At 48.0% G+C, this 20,988-nt stretch overlaps 1 protein-coding gene across 1 annotated transcript in view; it reads right to left on the bottom strand.

Moving 5' to 3' along the window:
- Window positions 1–20,595, bottom strand: part of EPAS1 (endothelial PAS domain protein 1) — an 82,863-nt gene extending 62,268 nt beyond the window's left edge. The window contains exon 1 of the mRNA XM_044263635.1: window positions 20,318–20,595. Within this exon, the coding sequence (XP_044119570.1) occupies window positions 20,318–20,343 (26 nt within the window). The 5' untranslated portion in view covers window positions 20,344–20,595. The remainder of the gene's footprint in view (window positions 1–20,317) is intronic.
- Window positions 20,596–20,988: the final 393 nt, after the last annotated feature.

Here is a 20,988-nt window from a genome sequence, read left to right as displayed (position 1 = left end):
TGCATATATGTTATATATATGCATATAATATATATAACATAAAATTTATCTTTTAAGCCATTTTTAAGTGTATATTTCATTCATATATATTGTATATATATAATGTTATATATATGCATATAATAATATATAATATATAATATACATATTATATATACATATTTTTTCTTTTTACCACAATGGGGGGAAAAATGTCATTAACCACCTTTACCTACCACCATCACCAAAGGAAAAAGACACCACAAGGTCAGCTTCCTACTGTAGTCTTTAAGTCTCAAAGTAAATGTCTTGAACCAAAAAGGACTCCAAAACATCTCCATGTTTGAAATCTAAAATGATGACAGCTACACCTTTTCAAGACAAACAGCACTCCCAGTTTTCTTTGGTTTGCCAAGCTCAAAGCGTATCTGATGGGGAAAAGAAACACTCAGGTGAAAACAGAGATTTGGCTGTGGCTCTCTGGTGTGCTCACCCGGTGGCTTCAAAATCCCCATCCTTCTTCCCGTTAATAAAGGTTTGCTTCGACCTTTCCATTAGCCCACAAACTACTATTAAAAAAGCCATTTATCAGATTAACACTGAGTACTGCAAAAGTCATCTGCACGCAGCGTGCAGGTTTCCACGTAGGGGTTGCCATGCCAACAGCTGCTCCGTGTTCATTGTACAGACTATCAATTTCAACAAAGTCCGGCTTCATAGTTCTGAGGACCGACTCAGTCTTGCCGTCCCACCCCATTTCCCAAATGTGCACACATGGCAAAGAGCCCACCAAAATCAGGTGAGGACCAGGAAAGGGAGCAATGACAAAAATAACTTGCTAAATGTCTACATACTGCAAACGCTGTAAACCAGGCAACATATTATTTCCTCTCCCTCTCAGCCTTCTCCTAATTCCTCAGGAGTACAGTCGGGGAATTTGATGTAATAACAGTCTCACCTGTAATTCTAGAAAAGGGGGTTCAGGGTGAATAAATTGAAGGAGAGACTATAATTATGCAAATTTGTTGTAATAGATTATTTGCCCAGACAGCAGACAACTGTAAACAAAATGGGGTAAGACACTTGGATTCTATTGGTGCTGATTTCGATTAAGCCTTAAATGATGCCTGAGAGGTTCTAAATAAATGCATTTAAATTGACTAGCATTATTGTGCTTTAGAAGGTTTAGATTTAGAAGAAAAGTCTGAAACAGAAATGATTTGTCTTGACTAACCTAACAAGCAATTTCCAATCACAAGCAATGAACCCCAGCCTCAACTCCTTATTAAATCAAAGAAATATCCAATGCAGCTTAAAAATGATTCAAAGAAAATTAAGCAAATGCTGTAGACACCTGACCTTCAAAAGAATAGGCATCATCTTTATGTTGAAGTGAACTAAAATCCATGCCACACTTTGAAGGGCCCTCAGCAGAAGAGAATAGGCATAGCTCATCCCAACCCTTGAAAATATTCAGCTTTCAGGATTGAGATAGAAACATTGTATTGATACCATTTATTGTAGCTGATTTTTTAAAATCTTATAACTGTAACAAATCTGAATGATACTAAATACACATTAACGTTTCCAATATCAGGAATACACCACTGTGTAAAGAAGAAAGGGTGCCTTTCACAAGATATGGATTGTGTCACAAAATTTCAGAATGGCAAAACCAATTAAAATTTTAAATGGAGTTTATTTGAAGTCTTGGGCATAGGAACACCACTGAAGAAAAACTTGTTCTCCCAGCTAGAGGCTCCTTGCTCAAAGCAGATATATGGGCCACACTGGGAGAGCATCTTATCGAAAGTGAGATGCAGCCCAGGCCTGACAGCCCTGTGGTCCCAGTCTCATTTATGCAACCATGTGAATTATTGTCAGCCTAGAGAAAACCCTACATGGGTTTAAAACAAATGACCAATTCCCGCCCCCCCACCCCCGCCAAAAAAAACCCTTTTAATTTATAGTAATTTCTGGGATAGCAGAGCTAATACACTGGTCAGGAATATGGGAGACATGCTGCTTTTCAGGTTTGAGAATAATCTTTGGGCTGGTTATAGCTTGTTTGCTGAGCCAAGACATGTCAGCGAATGGGGCTGCATTAGGATAGATCTGTAAGCAGAACTTAATATAACCACCTAGGAAATTTTCATACCATGGTAGCTATGAGATAACTGATATATTGCTGTATAGAACATGCATTTTTCACAAGATACAATATGATAGCATTCTGGATTACACATCCATATTTATTATGTAGAAGGAGGTTCAAGAAAATGTTAACAGTGGTTACCTCTGGGTGGTAAAATTTCCCTGATTTTTCTTACCTTGATACCCTCCTGTACTAGGACTTTTTACAGGGAACATGTATGCCTTTTTATAATAATAATTTAAAAAAAACTTAGTTACTTTAAAAATAATTTTAGAGGAGGGACATGTGTGGGGACTGGTGTGTGTGGGTGTGTGTGTACACATTCCTGAACAGTCTCCCCAACTACCCTTATGCTAAAGTCTTCCACCAACCACTATGGGGAGACCCGTCCCTCCTGCCCTCGACCCACAGGGCCCAGAGCACCCCTGGGTGACATTTATGTGCACCCATCCTCCCTCCATATCCTGCTCCCCAGCCAGCGGTGTCAGTCAGTGAGCTGCCCCCGCACTGGGGGCAGCCATTCAAGAAGCAAGGAAATATTATGCAAGAGCACAGGAAGTCAGAGGAGACAGGATTCTGGGCAGGCCTGGCAAGGAGTCTGTGTGAACTCCAGTGAACAAGTGGACTTTGCTCAGCAGGGCTGAAGCCAGCAGAGAGCCTTCCCAGGGCGGCAAGTCAGAGCCGTCCACCTCAGGTCTCTGGCCAGTGGGCGGCCATCCAGAACTTGATGTACCTGATTAAAGGCAGATAAAGCCAAATTCTAATATTTCTACTCTTTTGGCCCAAGTTCAAGGTGACTCCCCAACACTCACGCACGGTGACTCACCTCTGTCCCACAGTGTGCTCCCTTCCCCCCAGGACAACATGACTCCATTCAGTGATGTTTGAACCCGCTCCTCTCAGGGCCCTCCCGTTTCCTACCTCAGGCTTGCTGCCCACTGCCTCAGATCACGGGGCTTACGCCCACTGCCTCATGCCCGTATCAAGGCTGAGCACCCCAGATATGTTCATTTATACACACACACACACACACATAAATATCTACTCCTGCATATATGAGTCAGGGCAGTAATGACACAATTTCTTCTATTCCCAGCCCCAATCCCAGCAGGCAGAGATAGAACAGTGTGGCAACAGAGGATCTGAGGGAGTCCACAACAGACCACAGCATGGTTGCGGCAGGTGGGAGCCAGGTCTCTTGGTGAAGGGTGCTCTCACTCACCCCAGCAGCCTGCCTCCCTCTCCTCTGGCATTAGGAAGCAAGCCACTGCCCCTCCTCATAGCACAGCTGTCCCCTTTACAGCCACCACTGGGCAGTGTGCATTCTGTCATGCCTCAACCCCCATCCTTTTTTTTTTTTTTTAAGATTTTATTTATTTATTTGACAAGAGAGATTACAAGAGAGGCAGGCAGAGAGAGAGAGGAGGAAGGAGGCTCCCCACCGAGGAGAGAGCCCGATGAGGGGCTCAATCCCAGGACCCTGAGATCAAAACCTGAGCCACCCAGACGTCCCAACCCCTGTCCTTCTTAAGGGCAGTCCTGCTGCTATTGTGGAAGTGGATCCAGCCCTCCTCTCTAGCATCCCCCCATGCCCCATAGTGACTGCCACGTCTCTGCCCCTGTCCACTTTAACGGAATCTCCTCTTGGAGTTGGGGGTGGGGGGCGTGGATTGGGCGGTGGGTTTCAGGGAAATTGGAAAGGCTTCCTCCAGGCTCCCGCTGATCACCTTCAACAGCTCATCCTCCTTCCCTAAGGAAGCACTGGAAACCAGGATCCCCTTGGCTTCACTTCACAATGGAATTAGAACCCTAAAAGGGATCTTGGTGTCTGGTTCCCTCCTATTGGTCCATTTTAAAGGTGGAAAAACTAAGGCTCAGAGGTCACTGAGCTGGTTAGCACTCCTCTTTCCTCTCCACCAGACCACAGAAATTCCATGAGATACCCAAACAGGACATTCCCCAAGCATAAAGGGACTAGAAGAGAGAGGTGGGATCGGGGGACCAGACAGAAAAATGGGGCTGTGGTCCGAGGACGCCCACTCCCCTTTGCCTCTGTCAAGAGCGGTCAGAACCAGTCATCTAGGGAGCGACACCCACCCAGTCACTGCCCCTGGCCTGACAATCGCTAACTGTGGTGAGAACCAACAGTGGTGCTCTCCTGGGACTCTGCTGTGTATTTCCAGACGCCACCAACACACAATGGCCCCCACTCCTCTGGTGTAAACACTGCCAAACAGGACAAACAATAACATCACCACAGCACAAAAATCAGGTGCCCAGAGAGACAGGAGGAAGAGGCTAGGCCTGGGGGTTTGTTAACATGGGCTCCACCACTCTCTGGCTTTGTGATCACATTTTTATGTCACAATGGTTTCATCTATGTGAGGAGAATGACAACTACTTTAACCTACATCATCAGCTTTGGAAAAAAAAAATTAAGCACCAAATGCATTTAAGAAACAAAAGCGCAGAGTTGAAGACAAAGACCCAGCAAATCTAGATTAATTATTTCACTTAGCAATTATTTTCAGGAGCAGCAACTACGTGCCTGGCACTCTGCAAACACTAGGGATATGGGGATGAGCAAGTCAGTATAGTCCCTGCCCACTATCTGAAAGTAGCAACAGATAGTAAGCAGACACACACACACACACACACACACACACACACCCAAAAAACCAAAATCAAAAACCAAAACAAAACCCCCAAAAAACAGCAAGTGGGAAGTCTTTTAAAAAAAATAAAGAGGAGACCAGGGATGGAGGGGTGGACGTTAACTGAGGGAGGTCAGGAAAGTCTTCCCAAGGTGAAACAGAAGCGGAGACCTCAGGCTCAATCAAGTGAGCTGGCTGGCTGGGCAATGGGATGCAGGAAAGGCAGGTTCAAGCACAAGACGGAGCAGGAATGCTGCATATCTGAGGCCAAGCATCGTGGTCCCCGTATGGCAGAGCCAGTGTCCTCACACCCAAAGCCTCTTCCCACCTCTAGCAACACCAGGAGGCCTAGGTTATCATCATGGCACTGGTATGCTTCCCATTTCGGACCTTGCAGTTAAGTTGCCTGACCTTTATTTTAAAGGCACTCTGTCCCTTCAAGAGTCCACAATCAGGTCTTACTCATAAGATGCGAAGCAGCAGGGCGCCTGGGTGGCTCAGTGGGTTAAGCCTCTGCCTTCAGCTCAGGTCATGATTCCAGGGTCCTGGGATCGAGCCTCGCATCAGGCTCTCTGCTCAGCAGGGAGCCTACTTCCCCCTCTCTCTTTCTCAGCCTGCATCTCTGCTTACTTGTGATCTCAGTCTGTCAAATAAATAAATAAAATCTTTAAAAAAAAAAAAGATGGGAAGCAGCAGGTGGGACCTGAGCAGATGGGGTATGGATACAGCACTTTAGGTCAAGAGATCTGGGAGTGCTAAGTCAAAGGGGAATTTCCACTTACAGTAAGATGGCATCTGGCATGGGCCCTCTTTCTCCATAGGCGAGGGGAGAGCAGGCCAGGCAGGGAAAAGGATATGACCCCAGTCAGACCATTTCTCAGGAGTCTTGGAAGTTTCCTTGGCCTCTTGGTGTTATCAGAGTTCCTCTCATCTCAGAGCATGGGAAAAATATAACTCATAACCCGAATCACTGTTGGTAAGAGCCCATAATCCTGAAAAGCATCTCCCTCCAGATTCTCTTGAGATTCCCTTCCAGCTACGGTCAGATCGCTGCAACAAGGAACGAAGGGCCCAATGATCATACTGCTGTGCTTGTTAATAATGATGGCTTAACAAACTGCACTTTATACTTTCAAAGGTCTTTGTAGTGAAATAATGGTTACAAAAAGGATTTTTAAAGTATAATATGCTTTTTAAATGCATGGTTTTACTGAAACTCTAGCTCATTTTAACCTCATGACAGCACTCTTAGAAAGCAGTTAGTGTGTCTAATCCCCCTTTTGGAATGTGAAACATGCAGAGAGGTTAAATTACCTGTTTAAGGTTACATAAGTCAGAAAGGGATCTAGAACAGTCTTTCCGACTCCTAGAGACTTTGGGAGCTCCTCTGACCTTCATGTGGAGGCAAGCTTTGCCCAGGACACAAAACAAGTGAAGATTTACAATCTGTTTTGCCAAACAGATTGCAAATACTCTGGAGCATTTACAATCTGTTTGGCAAAACAAAGGCTAAGAAATATGGAACTCTTGCAGTCACCCCTTGACACTGATTTTGGAGGCAAAGAAATCGTCCCTTTCCAATGTAAACATGTGTCCTGCCACAGCCCAGAAGATCTAAGTCAAGGAGAATCAGAGCCATTGTCACTACCCCTGTAATACTGGAATCCGCAGAAGGAGCTACAGGTGGTACAGAATCACAAGGCTTTTGTTAATCTGAATAGGGAAAATAGTTTCAAGTGTGCGCAAATGAATGGCTCCAGAAAGAAGAGATCAATGTTCACCATCAGCTCAGAACTCCTTTCTGCCTACATTCTCTAGTCGCCAGGACTTCCCAAGGCCCAGAGCCGGCCAGAGGCTGTGGTGACCACAGCACCACCAGCATGGCCGGACCTCCTCCCCTCACTGATCTAAGTGGGGAGAACAGTTTGCTAGCAGTTCAGCAGAGACAACATTGAAATTTTGCATAAGGAGTTTTTACTTTGGAAGGGAAGGGAAAAAGAAAAAAACGCAAAGGAATAGATATGGTATAGTCCCACGCTCCAGACCCCAGGGGTGTAGTCACAGATGAGCTCAGTCGGGACACCTGTCTTTTCCTTCCTGAGGCCTACGTGGAGCTGTGGTTAGGTAGATGCCCAACTCAAACTTCTAGCTCTGGCCAGACTGGAGTAAACATCACTTTCTGGCCAATGGGGTTTCTTAGGATGTCCCCAAGGCAGCTTCCTAGGGATTGCCCAAGGCCCAAACAGCCCTGTCTCTGGGCTACCCTGGGCTCTGCAGCTGTCGGTCACCTGTAGTGCAGATGAAGAAGGCCCTGACACCGGCCTCCAGAGGCCCTTCTCTGGGTTCAGGCCCCATGTTCAGCGGCCTCACCGAGTAGGTACTTTAAGGACTGAGCGCACCACTGAATAAGGCTATCATGCCAGCACTGGGTAGCCGTTTCCCAGTTCAACAACCAGTTATTGATTACCAAGGGGACAGAAAAGGGGTAAGAGATGGAGACCCGCAGATGTCATGACAAGATCACATCCCAAGCCGAGCACACTCAGGCGCACCACTGGAGAGCACGCACTGAAGGGACTCTGCTGGCCCCCAGTGATTCCCAGGACTTCTGGCCAAGGCTCACAAGGTTCCAGCCATGACCTCGAGCACTTCTGAATACCTCTGGGGGAAAGTTACACCTGCTGGAGGAGGGAAAAGGTTCCAGCTGCCTACCCCGGTGACTCCACAAAGACAAGTCCTTTCTTCTCTTCTGGCAGCACCTGCCCAAGAACCTCAGAGCTCAGGCTTTGGGGAATGGTATAACCACGGAACTGGAGAGGAGAGGGTCAAGGAACAGCTCAGCTGGGGTGCTCTGTGTGAGGAATGCTCTAACAGTTACTGGTAGAGACTGACAAAGCGGTGATCTGACTTGGATGTGGTTGTCTCTCTCCCTGTGAAGAGCGGGGTACTGAAGGGACTTCCCTATCTCTCTACAGTGCTCAGAGGCTTAGAACCTGGAATGAGAAGGAACCTGAAGGGATGGGATGACGGGTTTATCAAATCATTAAGGGGACAAAGATTTTATCATCAAAATGAGAATGCAGGATGATGGTGGCTGTACCCCTCCCTGGAACCTAAAGGGAGTTACTTTAGCCTATGGTAAGCTGTCCCCTGCTGGCTTTGTACACTAAGAGGCGTTTATTGCCTTTAGGGATGGGCACAGTCCAAATCGGAGGATATTTCCAGTCGTTGAGGTTATTCTCATGGAGAATAATCACTGCCTGTTCCAGGTACCCCGCGGTATTCACTTGAGAGCCAGGCTCCCGGTTGGCAGGTAACCGAGGTGCCCTAAGCAGCTCCCCCATGTCTCACTAATTCTCAACAGAGGCAGCCCTTGCTCCGGCGGCCCCAAGGCAGCCCAAAGATTCCATTGCAATAGGACTCAGGAAGGACTATTCCTACTTCCCCCATACCAGCCCAGGCCTGGTCCTCACCTCCTATCCGTTACCAGCGCTCTGGACTCAGCTGTGGAAGGAGCCAGCTCAGCGGTCCTGGCATGCCCGGCCTGTTTATTCCTGCCTCTTCCTCTGGCTTATGCTGTTCACCCCAACTGGAACGCCCCAAACCCACACACCTATCTGAGTTCTACCCAATGTTCAAGATCTAGATTTAATGCTCCTCTGCTAAAAGGCCTTCCAAGCAATGCTGACCTTCTCCCTTTCTAACTATTCACAACGCACTAGATTTACCCTTATTCACACTCACATAATTATGACTAACATTCCTCTGTTTGCTCCATCTTTTATCTGAGTGAGTTTCCTAACTACCCAACAAGACAGTAACATCTTAAAGAGGGGCCTAGAGTCCTCATCAGCATAATCATCTTGCAGTGTTGTAAACAAACAATTTTAGGGATTCTTTATCTCAAAACTAGACTAGAACCCCTGAGGGCAGGGTCCATCTAATGGTTCTTTGTAACTTCATTGCCTGGCATGACCCCTGACTGTGGCAGGTAAACTTATACACGTTTACATACAGACCTCACTACATGCATGGTGGGTGATCAAGGAGAATGAGTCAGTTGATCTGAGCAAAGGTTTCTGCCTGTGCTTCAACCCCCTGTACTAAGCACCCCAAATTCTGGACACAGAAACACTGAGTCTACAAAGAACCACCAGGCACCCAAATGTGGGCCTGTATTCTGGGTGCCATACACGGGAAGAAAGAACAGAAAAAGAGGACCATCCCTTGTTCCCCCTGGCCCTTTACCCCAATCACTACCTCCACAGACTGGGGACCAGCCCCTCCCCTATGTCTCCCCTCAAATCCCTTTAGCTGAGGAGGGAGAGGAGGGGATGGGAGGGGAAGGAAGGGGACATCCCCCCATGGGCTCCACCCCTTCCTGTGGGCTTTCTTTTGTTAAACATTTGTTGAAATCAAACCTGAATAAAACTGCAAGTTTAATAGGAAAAAAGAAAAGAAAAACACGACTGGTTCCTGCTCAGGAAGGGCTTACCACCTAAATGTTTTTGGGACAGACATACACACAAACATATTCGAAAGCAAGTTATAGAAGCATCATACAAATAATAAAATACAGACTGAAGACTATCTAGATAAGGGGTAACCGATGCACTGCTGATCAGGGAAGGTTCCCCAGGGAAGGTGATTTCTGAGCTGAGAGCTGTGTACTCTCCTGTACACACTTTCTTGGCTGGTCTTTTACACTTTGAGACTAAAGCTGGAGTACTTGTTAGTCAGGCTGACACTTGCCCAGGTGAACCCGACTTTCCTGAAGAGAAGCATTAACATAATACTAGCCTGATGTTTGTTTGCATTTTACGTAAAATCCAGTATCCACAAGACCTGCTGATGGTTCCCCCAAGTTTTCCTTTTCCTTTTTAAAGGAAAATGAGTAAAGGGCTCAAACCTACATGAATGAGAAAAGCAGAACCCAGGGGCGGGCTTTCCAAGCAGCCCGAAGGACAGCAAAAAATCGAAGTCTATGATTTTAAAAAATGAAGTATGATTTTAGGGACTTGAAATACGGAAAGTCTGTCAGAGCCCAGCAAAAAGTGAGACATCCTAGCCCTTAAGCAACACGGAATCTAGTTGGAAAGATAGAACACATAAAATGTCGTTAGATAACAAGGGAACAGAATCCAGCAGGCTCTTTGGCAAACCTACGGAAGAGCCACGGAGTAGAGAGGAGGCGGCGACAGGGGAATTACCGTGGAAGGCTTTGCTGGAGTGGGAGCCCTTGGGCTGGCCCTAGCAAAGTGGGGGACATTTGAGTAGAAAGAGAAGAGGGAAACATCCAAGATAGAAGGACTTGGTTGAGGGGATTCCAGGTGGGATGGGGTCCTGTGATCTGGGGGGAAACATGCTCTTAGGGCAGAGGGAGGGGGGCTACATAGCCAGGTGTCATGCCTGGTGACAAAGTTACAAAGAATCATTAGATGGTTAGATATCACCCTGCTCTCGGGGGTGATGGCACGTCCAGGGGATGGTAGATGGGGAGAGAGCTGGGGTGGGGTCCCGTACGATCAGTGAGATGAACTTGCAGGGCCGTGTAGGCTGCTCTTGGGAAGGAAACTGGGCCAAGGATCCATGTCTTCATTCAGGCTCTGAGCAAAGCTAACTCTTAGAGATCTTTAGGAGAAGCACTCAAATCCGCCACAAAAGAAACCCCTTTCCCACCCTAAAGACTCTCTGTGCTCTGAGGCCATGACCACCCTGCCTAAAATAGGGGCATATCAGCACCATGCAAACCTCTTCTGAGAGGCTAGGAAAGCTATTTTTGCAGCCAGCCCGCTCCCCAGCCTGTCAGATAGCAGGGAAATGCACGGGGCACCAATTTCTACGCAGCATAAGGCTCCGGAGAGCAGGGCCACACAGTGGACTCCTATTTCCTCGGACTTCTTGACTACCCCTAAGGGCCTTGCCGAATGGGAGGGGCACATCAGCGAAGCCAGGACCTGCAGGGCGCAGGCAAGGAAGCCAGAAGACTGAAAAGGGCCTGGTTCCCATGCCCCACCCACCATTAATTCCCCTAAGTCCCTGGTATAGAATAAAGGACAGACTCCTGCGGCAGAGTGATATGGTTACATTTATAGAAGCTCCCCTCTCACCAGCGAAATGTGACCTTCATACTTTTCTTATCTTAATATCTGGGTAAACATTTGTTGTGCAAGCGCACAAATAAAGGTTCTAAAGGTGAAATGCGGTGTGTCTGCCTAACACCATGCTTCTCCAACCCCAGGCACCAGAAAGCCCTTTTGGCTCCGCAGAGGACTTCTCTCTCCCTTTAACCCAGGCACCAAAATTAGCTTCATCGGCCTTAGCCAGTCCTGGAGTGAATACTGCCATTCGAAAATAGCATCTGAGGACTCTTGGAAACACGGGAGAGGAATACAAGGGGACAGTGGTTTAGACACTGAAGAAAGCAAATTTCACTGAAATGATCTTTAAACAAAGGGTATAGGAAATGGGCATTATCAGGATTTGCTCTGGAATCTTTATTAAGTGAATGATAGTCTTCTAGCTCCCCGCAGTGCCCCACATGGCATATTTTACATACCCTAGTTTACTCCACTATGCACGACAGTCCTCATTCAGAAAAATATTTCAGAGATTATGTCCGTAAGAGCGTTGACCAAAGGACCTGTGCTTGAACTCAAACATTTCACTTAGCAGTCTTTTAAGTTCTAGAATAATCTGTAAAACCATCTTGGGTCCCGTTTTCTTAGATATCCGATCATCCAGAATTGATTTTTTAAAAAATTTGTTTTAAAGTTCCAAGGAATGGATCCTCAAACAGCCCCTCGTGAGCACAATTCTCTGTTGTTTCCCTGTGGAATTCATAAACAGAGCAAAGCAACCAATTTTCTGGTGGGTGCTTAAAGCCACTCTTTCCTGCAACTGTGTATGACGTCTTTTTCTAGGACAATCTTTCTCAATACTCCAAAGTGCTTCAGCAACAGGAAGTTGTAAAGGTAGGAAGGAGCCCGGTAAATATTTGCTGTAATTACTCATTAGTAATGCGGGTAGTTACCATTGAAGTTTGAGTCACCCCTTTTGTGCTCTTGGATCTTTATTACCTTTTAATAGGAGCCCCAGGAATACCTAGGGAGCCTATCCTCACGGAGGACACCTGGGTCTGGTGGTAGGTTTCACTGCAGTGTGGCTTGCTTCTGCCAGCGGCTCAATTTCTCAAGTATAAAATTAGGATAATGTTTTGCCCTTCCTTCCCCCTGCCCCCAACCCAGGGGCAGTCAGGACAAGTATAGTCATACAAGACAAATCTTTTTGAAACTTTTGTATCAAGAGTACAATACGTGTATCTTTTAATACAATATCAAGACACAGGGAAAAAAAACACTCTGTGGCTAGACACACAGCCCACGGACTTAAAGGATTACCACCACCAATAACCATATGATCTCACTGATGTATTTTAAAGGATTTACAAAATGCTTTTGAATGGTCTCAGATTGAGGACTTGTCTCTTATTCATAGCAACCCACTGACTCCCACAAGAGCAGGGAGCCTCGGACTGAAAATGAGGCTGAGGGAGTCAACTTAAGTCACAACTAAACAACTAAAGTCATGGAGCTGATTGACTTCTACAAAAACTATAATAGTGGCTGTACCCCCAGCATTTGCAAGAAGCCAGCACAGCAATGGGGGCTCCCCTCCAGCAGCACCATCACAAGTATGGTATAATGGAGTCATTTTCCTCACTCATGGGTTTTGTTACATAGCCTAACCCAGTAAAACCAATAATGCTAAGATTCCTAGAACTAACCTCTGGGGTTTTTTTGTTTTTGTTTTTTGTTTTTTAATTGGAGGGGCCATAGAAAGGAGATGCAGGAAGTCACTGGAGGCATATAAGAGAGTTCTAACAATCTACTTCCAAGGCTTCAGAGAATTGGGGAAATGCCAGCTGGGTGTGTGACAGATAAATACACTTTTTTTTTTATGGGTCATTCTCCTTACTAACAAACCACCCTTTCTGAAATATCTTCCCACGTGAGAAAAGGCACTGCTTCCCAGAGTCATTATCTTGCACGGAAGTTACCTATAACATTAAAACTAAAGACTTGTCCCAAATTAGTGGGGAAGCGTGTACGTGCTGGGAATATGCGAAGCTTCTGGTGGTCATGCCATGTAAGAATTTTGCTGATGTACAAGTGGCACCCCAGAAACAGCCTGAGGCCATCCAGCAAACCAGTATTTCTAGAGAAACTAGGAAAACGAAAGGCTACCTACACGTGGAGGACATTCTAACCCATTCTGCACCTGTCTCCTTGGCTCCAGAGATCTCAAAGGGCCCTGCCACTCTTCTTGACTTCATACTTGCAAGCCAGTCTGTGGTTTTCAATTAACAGGACCAGACAACTGGCACCAAATTGTACCCAAACTCTGCCTGGAAATCACAGAGGCTGTGAGGAGCACATACTCATGCATGACTAGCACACATATGGTGACAGGCACATAAGATATCTCTTGGTTATGATAACTGTCGGTGCACTTACGGTTTACAGCATGGGGAAAACTCAGCAAACCCTTCTAGGCTCACGGTGCTGAAGCCAGTGATGGCTGTGAAGGCTCAGGGCTCCTCAGAGAGAGGGCTCTATAAAAATGCAACATATTATTATTGCAACGGTCTTAGCTATTCTTTATTCCCCCATCCATTCTTTCCTTCCTGTCCTTGCAATTTCAAAAGATCAAAAGCGCCAGAGGAAGTCTTGTGAATCTTGATTTGGAGATGGTTCTTCAGAAGCCACGGAGGAAGACTTCTAACAGGTTATTCTGCACAATGGAGTCTGAAGGCTAAAGGAATTATTGAAGTCCTGCCACCAGTGAAGTGTGGGAGGTGGAAAGCTTTGAACTTCTTGAGGGCAGTAGAGAACTACCTCCTGTCCGAATTGAGGGAAACCCACGAAAAAGAAGAATTTCCAGGACTTCCAAGTCCACCCTTCAGATCTTCAATCCCTGTCTGTGTGTGAGGCTCAATACAGAGATGAGTCACAAAAAAGCAATTATAATAATTATAACTACAACAGCAAAAGCAGTTATCATTTATAGAGTACTTACCACTGTCAGGCATGGTATTAAATACTTCAGAGACAACTTAGAAAAGGTCGGGGGAATGAACCTCCGGTTAAATGTATAGACTATAGAGACACTTTGCTCAATTCAAATCCCATTCCCACTGATCTGACCTTTGACAGTTACCTTCCTATACTTCAGCATTCCCAACAGTGAAATGGGGATAATAACAGGGCTCATGACACAAGGTTGTTAGGAGAATTAAAAGAGTGAATCCATGGAACGTTCTGAGAACAGAGCCTGCACAAAGGAGACTAAAATGTTCAGGGTTTATGGCTTTGTCCTACTGCATATATGATTTCTCTTAAGGACACACACATTCTTAGCGCATTATAAAAGGGCCACCAAATAACTGCTTGGAGGATGATGGAAAATGTGACAAATTTTCATGGCTCTTTTAAGAAGCATTGAGAAAATGAATCACACTGTGGGGCGCCTGGGGGCCTCAGGCAGTTAAGTGTCTGACTCTTGATTTCAGCTCAGCTCATGATCTTCAAGTTGTAGGATGCTGTCCAGAGGCTTGTTCTGGGTGTGGAGCCTGCTTAAGATTCTCCCTCTGCCCCTCCTACCCTGGGTGGGTGGGGAGGGGGGGGGCGGTGTGGGGAGGGGGAAAAGGAAATGAATCACACCGGAACTAACCCTGGGCTGTGCACTCACTCCCCTTCCTTCCATGACTGAAGGCAGCCCTGTAGCTTAACTCTACCAGCCAGGTACAGTTAAGCTTTAGGCGCACCACAGAATCTTTACTAGGTACACACACACCCAACCCCTCCCCCATCTCCAAGACAGGGAGAGACACTGGCGGTGAAATCTGGGACCTGAACAGAAAGATCTTGAAATTTAAGGCAATCACCAAATCAGACATTGAACAAAGGATTGTCTTTCTCAGATCATAGAACCTTCAAGAGCTGGGCAGAATTTCCTCAGGGGGAACTTTTTTAAAAAATGGCTTATATACATCATATCTTGCACCTAATTTCAGAGGCTCACAGTTCACCCCCTGAAGCCTACTCACAAATCCCAGGTTAAGAAACTCCCTCTTGAAGTCCTCCCTCTTGAAGAAGTCCTCCCTCCTTCTTGAAGTCATAGCTGTCTGCATAGTTATCCTCAGAGGGACCACAATCTCTATCCCTCTTACTTCCAGAACCTTACTGGACACTTCCTCCAGTGCCCCTCACCCAAAAGTTCTAAAGAACAGCAAACATTCATCTTTGGGGCCTGTCCAAAACACGGAAGTACACAACAGGGAACACTCCTGAACCCTCCACCTTTTCTTTACTCTCATTACCCCCAACCCTGACCACCAACATCTGACCTACCAGAGCCAGTCTCCATGCTGGTGGTCAGCACCTGCCCTGAATGATTCCAGGGAAAACTATGGATCAATTCTCCCACGCACCAACATGCACAATACTTTTCAATAACTGTTTGTGCTTGTGTGTGTGATTACTGCCTGAAGAGCTCCAAGAGCTTCTCATCTTTACCTTCAAAGGATTTGATCTCAACAAAAAAAGTTACATGTAAGCTGCTCTATCTATGTATTTAGGTAAGCTTCCCTATGTGTCCTCCTCCCCCCATCAGTCAAATGAAGCAACTAAAAGCAACTGAAAGCACCATATCTCCTATTTCTTCAGCTGTTTTTTTTTTTTTAGATTATTTACTTATTTATTTGATAGAGAGAGAGAGATCACAAATACACAGAGAGGCAGGCAGAGAGGCAGGCAGAGAGAGAGGGGGAAGCAGGCTCCCCGCTCAGCAGAGAGCCCGATGCGGGGCTCAATCCTAGGACCCCGAGATCATGACCTGAGCCGAAGGCAGAGGCTTTAACCCACTGAGCCACCCAGGCGCCCCTCTTCGGATCTTCTTTAGCATTTTATCCAGAGTAGGAGCAAGGGTTCAACGCACATCTGTTGTCTCACTGATTTATATCAGGCTGTGAACAGCAGAGCTGGTTTTTATCATGAAAATGGACATCATGTGACTGGGGGCTCCGGGAGCAAACACTGCTAACTCCACAATATTGGCAAAAACCTTACCAGGGGAACTATGAGTGGTGAACTATCAGAGACGGGCAGTACTAGAAGCAAAAGGGAGACTTCATTAGGTTAAAATGAAAAGTCATGTTACTATAAGACAGTACTGGGGAAAATACATAAAAAGCAAATGCTACTAGACAGATTTCTTGAAAAGGAGAAAAGCCTAAATCTTGAGGTAAGTCATGACAGCAAGTATTTTCAAATGTATGGGGCTGAAATCCTGGAGCACTGAGAATGATCTAATTGGTTCCTTCTACCTGTAAACATTTTATACCATAAATTCCTAGAGAGAGTTGAGGATCACCCTACACACACACACACACACACACACACACACACACACGTGCGCAAACTGACTGATTTACATTCTAAGTGAATTAAATAGTTTTGAGTCTCACAGTTTTCACTCCTAGAGAAAATGCCCACTCAGGACAGGAATCAATCTAGCAGCTGCTTAAATGTCTCTGCTGACAGGGGGTTCTCTCCTTCACAAAGCAATCTGCTCTGCTGTGCAACAGTCCTTGCATTGGTTTTGTTTAATGAGGTCCACATATAAGTAAACTTTTTTCTAAGCTAAATAAAGGGAGAGCACTAAGACAATTGAATTTAAACTTCCCGAAGTTTATAGACAATGGAACCCGCGCTAACTCTGCTTCCTATTTTCCAAAAAGCAAACAGAGCTACTGCTGCTGCAACTTGGAAGTCTTTTATAATTATCTAGAAGAGCAAATCTCCTTTCTACAAGGTTCAGTGATTTGGCAGGGGTGGGTGAGAGGGCCCCGTAATCCTTTGGAAATCATTCTGTTTAGAGGCATTTCAGGCCTGGGGATATTATTTTTGTCAACAATTGGAAAATACGTAATTAATTGAAAGCAATGAACCAGGGTTCTGATTCTGACCAGCACTAACTTCCCTTGTGACTGGAAAAGTCACTGAATTTCTCTGGGCCTCAAACTAGATGATGTCCATGGGCCCTTATAAAATGATCGTTAAGCTCCCCATCAGCAACACAGAAGGAAAAACAAAAAAATAATCCGAGATCACAGCATTCTTTTTGAACTTCCTGAAAGCTGTATGAATTAAGTAAGAAGGACCTGGACCTAGAATGTGTTAAGCCAATTCCTTATCAACCCTGCATTCTGGTGATTTCTGGTAATGCAGTGGACAGAGATAGCAAATGACAACAGAATATTTATGGAAAATATACTTAAATTGAGAAAAGCTGCCTAGCAATAGTTTTCCCATCAGAATTGGGAAAAGATGGGCTATGGTTTTGTCTTAGCAGACACTTCCTCTTAGCAGAGAAGCAACTAAGTTCAGCTGACAGGGGAAAGAGGAGAGAGAGCAGTTGGAAAACTTCTGGTCCAGGTGTCTCCAACTCCCTTTCCACCACAGCCCTGCATTAAGTGATCTAAGCATTCCAGAAAGGTGCTCAGAGCTGGGTCTGGCTTTGGAGTGGACTTTGCTCCAGGATTATCCAAAGATCTCATTTACATTTACCTGAACCACTCTCCAATCCCCACACACCTAAGGTCTTCCAAACTCCTCTCTTCCCAGGAAAAGACTCAGAAACTGTTTCATCAGGAAGCGAGACACCCTCTAGCTCTTTTTAAATAGGCTCCACACCCAGCATGGAGCCCACTGGCCTGCGGAGCTTGGGTTTGAACTCACCACCCTGAGATCAAGACCTGAGCTGAAATCAGGAGTCCGATGTTCAACGGACTGAGCCACTCAGGAGCCCCCGACACTCTGTAGCTGTTAACAGAATCAGGAACCTTAATTAATAAAGCCCCACTTCCACCTGACAGATTGGTACAGAAAGGTGTGTGTTCAAACTTAGCAAGTTTGGAATCAGTGGAAATGCCCACTACCACCAAAATGCACTTGGAGGCCAACCAGCCAGCCCCACTGCCAACATGTAGAAAGCAAACTCTATTATTAAACATTAACATATCCATCTAGGCATGAACGTTTTGGAACAAAATAATCATGCCCACTTCTTGAGGGCTGTTGTTAGAAGGAACCCTGCAAATGTTCTGAGCATCTTGAATTTTGGGAAAGAAACGGCTCCCCTGAACCAGAAGTGGGACAAATCTTAAGAACCAATGTTGCAGAATCATCATCACAAGAGCCCCTTCAGCAGGCATCACACTGCACTTGTGAGGCACTTCTGGAATGCTAAGGACAAGACACTTAGCGTTTCATCTAACTTTGAATGTATGGGTTAACATGCTTTCATGACCCCCTTGTTCCCCCCGCAAGGAGCCTGCAGTGAACAAACAGCCAGAGCGAAAAGCAAATACAGATTTCAAAACAGCCCAACATTGGACCACCCTTCACGGGACTCTGGAGGGCTGGAGGGCGAGGGGCACACCGTTTGTCCTGAGAGTCTGCAACACAAACATCCAAGCAAGTCGCCTTGGGCGGACACACTGGGCGCGACCACGAGCTCCGCTCCGCAGCTCCGCAGGGGCCTTTAAAGCCGCTCACCAGGCGATCCCAAGAGTAATTCTTACCGAATTTCTTTTCTTCTCCTATTCAAGCGCCCCCCATCTCTAACGAAGGAGGCATTACAGCAAGCCAAAGTATTATTTCCCGGCTCCCAAGTTTCCTTTGACGATTAATATACAGAACACAAGGACCCGGCGCTGAGCCCGGGGAGAAGCTAACGCTTCACACAACTATCAAGATTGCCATCAGGCCCCACCTCTGCGATTGCGACAGTCACCGATAGCCATCGAAGTTGTATAAGGTACCATAAGTTTCCTCGCCGGCGCCAGAGCCAAAGCGCGCTCAGCAGAGCTGACTATAATTTTGTGATTTGGTTGTTCAGTCTTTATTATTGCCATCATGATGCAGGCTATGTTCGTTATAAAAACTGTGTCGGGATCTTCAGGTCTCTTCCTTCCTTTGCGGCCCTCAAATGACACAGGCCCCCGGGGGAGCTGCGAGGCCCCGGGGGCCCAGGGTCCCTCACCCGTCTCAGGCCCGGGGACGCCACAGTGGCACGGGAGGGGGAGGTGCGGCCGGGAAAGGGGAGCCGGGTCCCCCAGAAACACAGGAGTGAGGGCCCCGGCGGCGGACCAGAATGCGCACGATTCCCTCCGGTTTATCAAATCCTTATCGGCGCCCCGAGGTGGGAACCGCCGCTTTCCACCAGAAGATATCCGGTTTCTGGCACAAGTTCCACAGTGGAAGTCCGAACTAGAACAAATCAACCCAGGCACTGAGCTCTAGGGGCCAGTCATCCCCTCCCTTCGCGGCTCGCTTCCTTCATCCCCGCACACCACCCCGCACCCCTGCGGCTGATCCGCCGGGGCACAGGCCGCGCGTTCTATTCTATTCCCCCCAAAATCCAGCCCCGCCAAGCCGCCGCTGAGGATGGGACTGCAAACGCCAGCCCACCGGACAGCCCCGCCGGGATCAGAGGAGTAGGGGGCCAAGCGGCCACTCTCGCACGATCGCGGGAGGCGAGGCCGTACCCACGCTTGCGTGGCCAATCGGTGTATTCACACCCGTGGCCGGAGTGGACCGGGCGGGGAGCGGCCGGGAGGGGGCGGGAAGGCAGTGAGAGTTGGCCGTAAATGCCTCTCACCCAGTGCGGAGAGGCTCGCGAGGGCAGACGGGCAGATCGCGCCTGCCCTTCTCTGCGCTCTTGAGAGAGAAACACCAGGACCCGCCAGGGGCACCCGGTGTCTCCATTCTCTCCCGGCACACCAACGCATCTGCCCTCCCGAGGCAACCCGGCCCACCACACACTCTCCTCCCGAGGCAAGGTGCAGGATCTGGAAGGGGGTTTCTCCAAGCTTCAGTGGGGTCTGCAAACCCGGAGTAAGGCCCTTTGAAGCGTCCTGGCCCCTCCGCGGAGGCGCGTCCCAGCGCGGCGCTCCGTCTCCAACCCCTGGCCAGAGTGCCGCTCAATGCGATTACAGCAGCTCATTTGGAAGGACCCATGGGGTCCCAAGGAAAAGTGGATGGTGCCCCACACGCGAAACCGGAAAAGGTTAAAAGTTGACCTGGGTCAAGTCAACCCAGAAACATTTCAACATGCTGGCCACAAGAGTTGGGGGGGGGGCGCTGGAGCCGCGGCGATCTGGAAAGGTTCCGCGCGCCACAGCCCCTCCGACCTCCAGGGCCATCCTCCTGGGCCTCCTGGCCTCATCGCGCGCGCAGACTCGCGACTTCTTCGGGCCACAGACCCTTCCACTGCGAAGCCGAAGCGCCGCGTCCGCAGACGGGGCACCTGCTCTCCCGCCCTCCGCCAAAGCCCTCCACACCGATCCTCCGGCCTCAAACACCCCTGCGGACTCGTCTCCTAGAGGGTCTCGGTCGCTCCGGCCCCATACGGCGTGGCCATCCCCCTCAGACCAGCTCCCTGGCCGGCGCAGACGCCCGCTTACCTTTTCTTCTCCTTGTCAGCTGTCATTGTCGCCGTGGCGCTGTGAGACGCCAGACACCTGAGCTCCCCGGCCGGTGGGGATTTCAGTCGCCGCCTTCGCTGTTGCCCTCGCCTACTCCTTGTGGCCCGGGCGGGTGTTAAAGGTCCAAGGTGCTTGCAGGTCCCGAGCGCCCCGCACCGTCAGGTGGAAGTTTGCGGGCTGCTGGCTAGGTGCGGGGAGGAGGGTGGAGAAAGGTCCCGGGGAGGAACCTGCACGGGGAGGCGGGGTCGGGGACAGGAGTGGGAGGAGGCTGTCAAACCCAAAAAGAGGGCCGCGAGAGCGGGACCTTAGTTCCTTTTTCCCACGAAGAGAAGTCACTTTTCTGGGTTTTCAAAAAGTAAAGATAAGAAGTGGCTGCAACGACTGGAATTGGAAGAGTCCAAGGGCGGGCGGGCGCGACCGCGGAGGTGACCATACAGTCTCAGGACACTGCCGAGGATTGTACAGCCGCCTCAGGATAGCGCTGCGTCGAGTGCACGGGATGTGTCTCGGACCGCTCTCAAATGTCCGGCTCCCGGGGCCGCCAGCCCACTTTAAAAACTCCTGCGGCCGGGCGGGGGAGGGCGCGGGGGGCGCGGGCGCAGGGGGCGGGGGCGGGCGTGCGCCGGCAAGCCCCGCCCCCGCCCACCCCG

The sequence above is a fragment of the Neovison vison genome, chromosome 8 (genome assembly GCF_020171115.1).
Source record: "Neovison vison isolate M4711 chromosome 8, ASM_NN_V1, whole genome shotgun sequence".
Taxonomy (NCBI): Eukaryota; Metazoa; Chordata; class Mammalia; order Carnivora; family Mustelidae; genus Neogale; species Neogale vison.
Note: the sequence above shows the minus strand (reverse complement) of the source record. Positions and strands in the feature narration are given on the sequence as shown.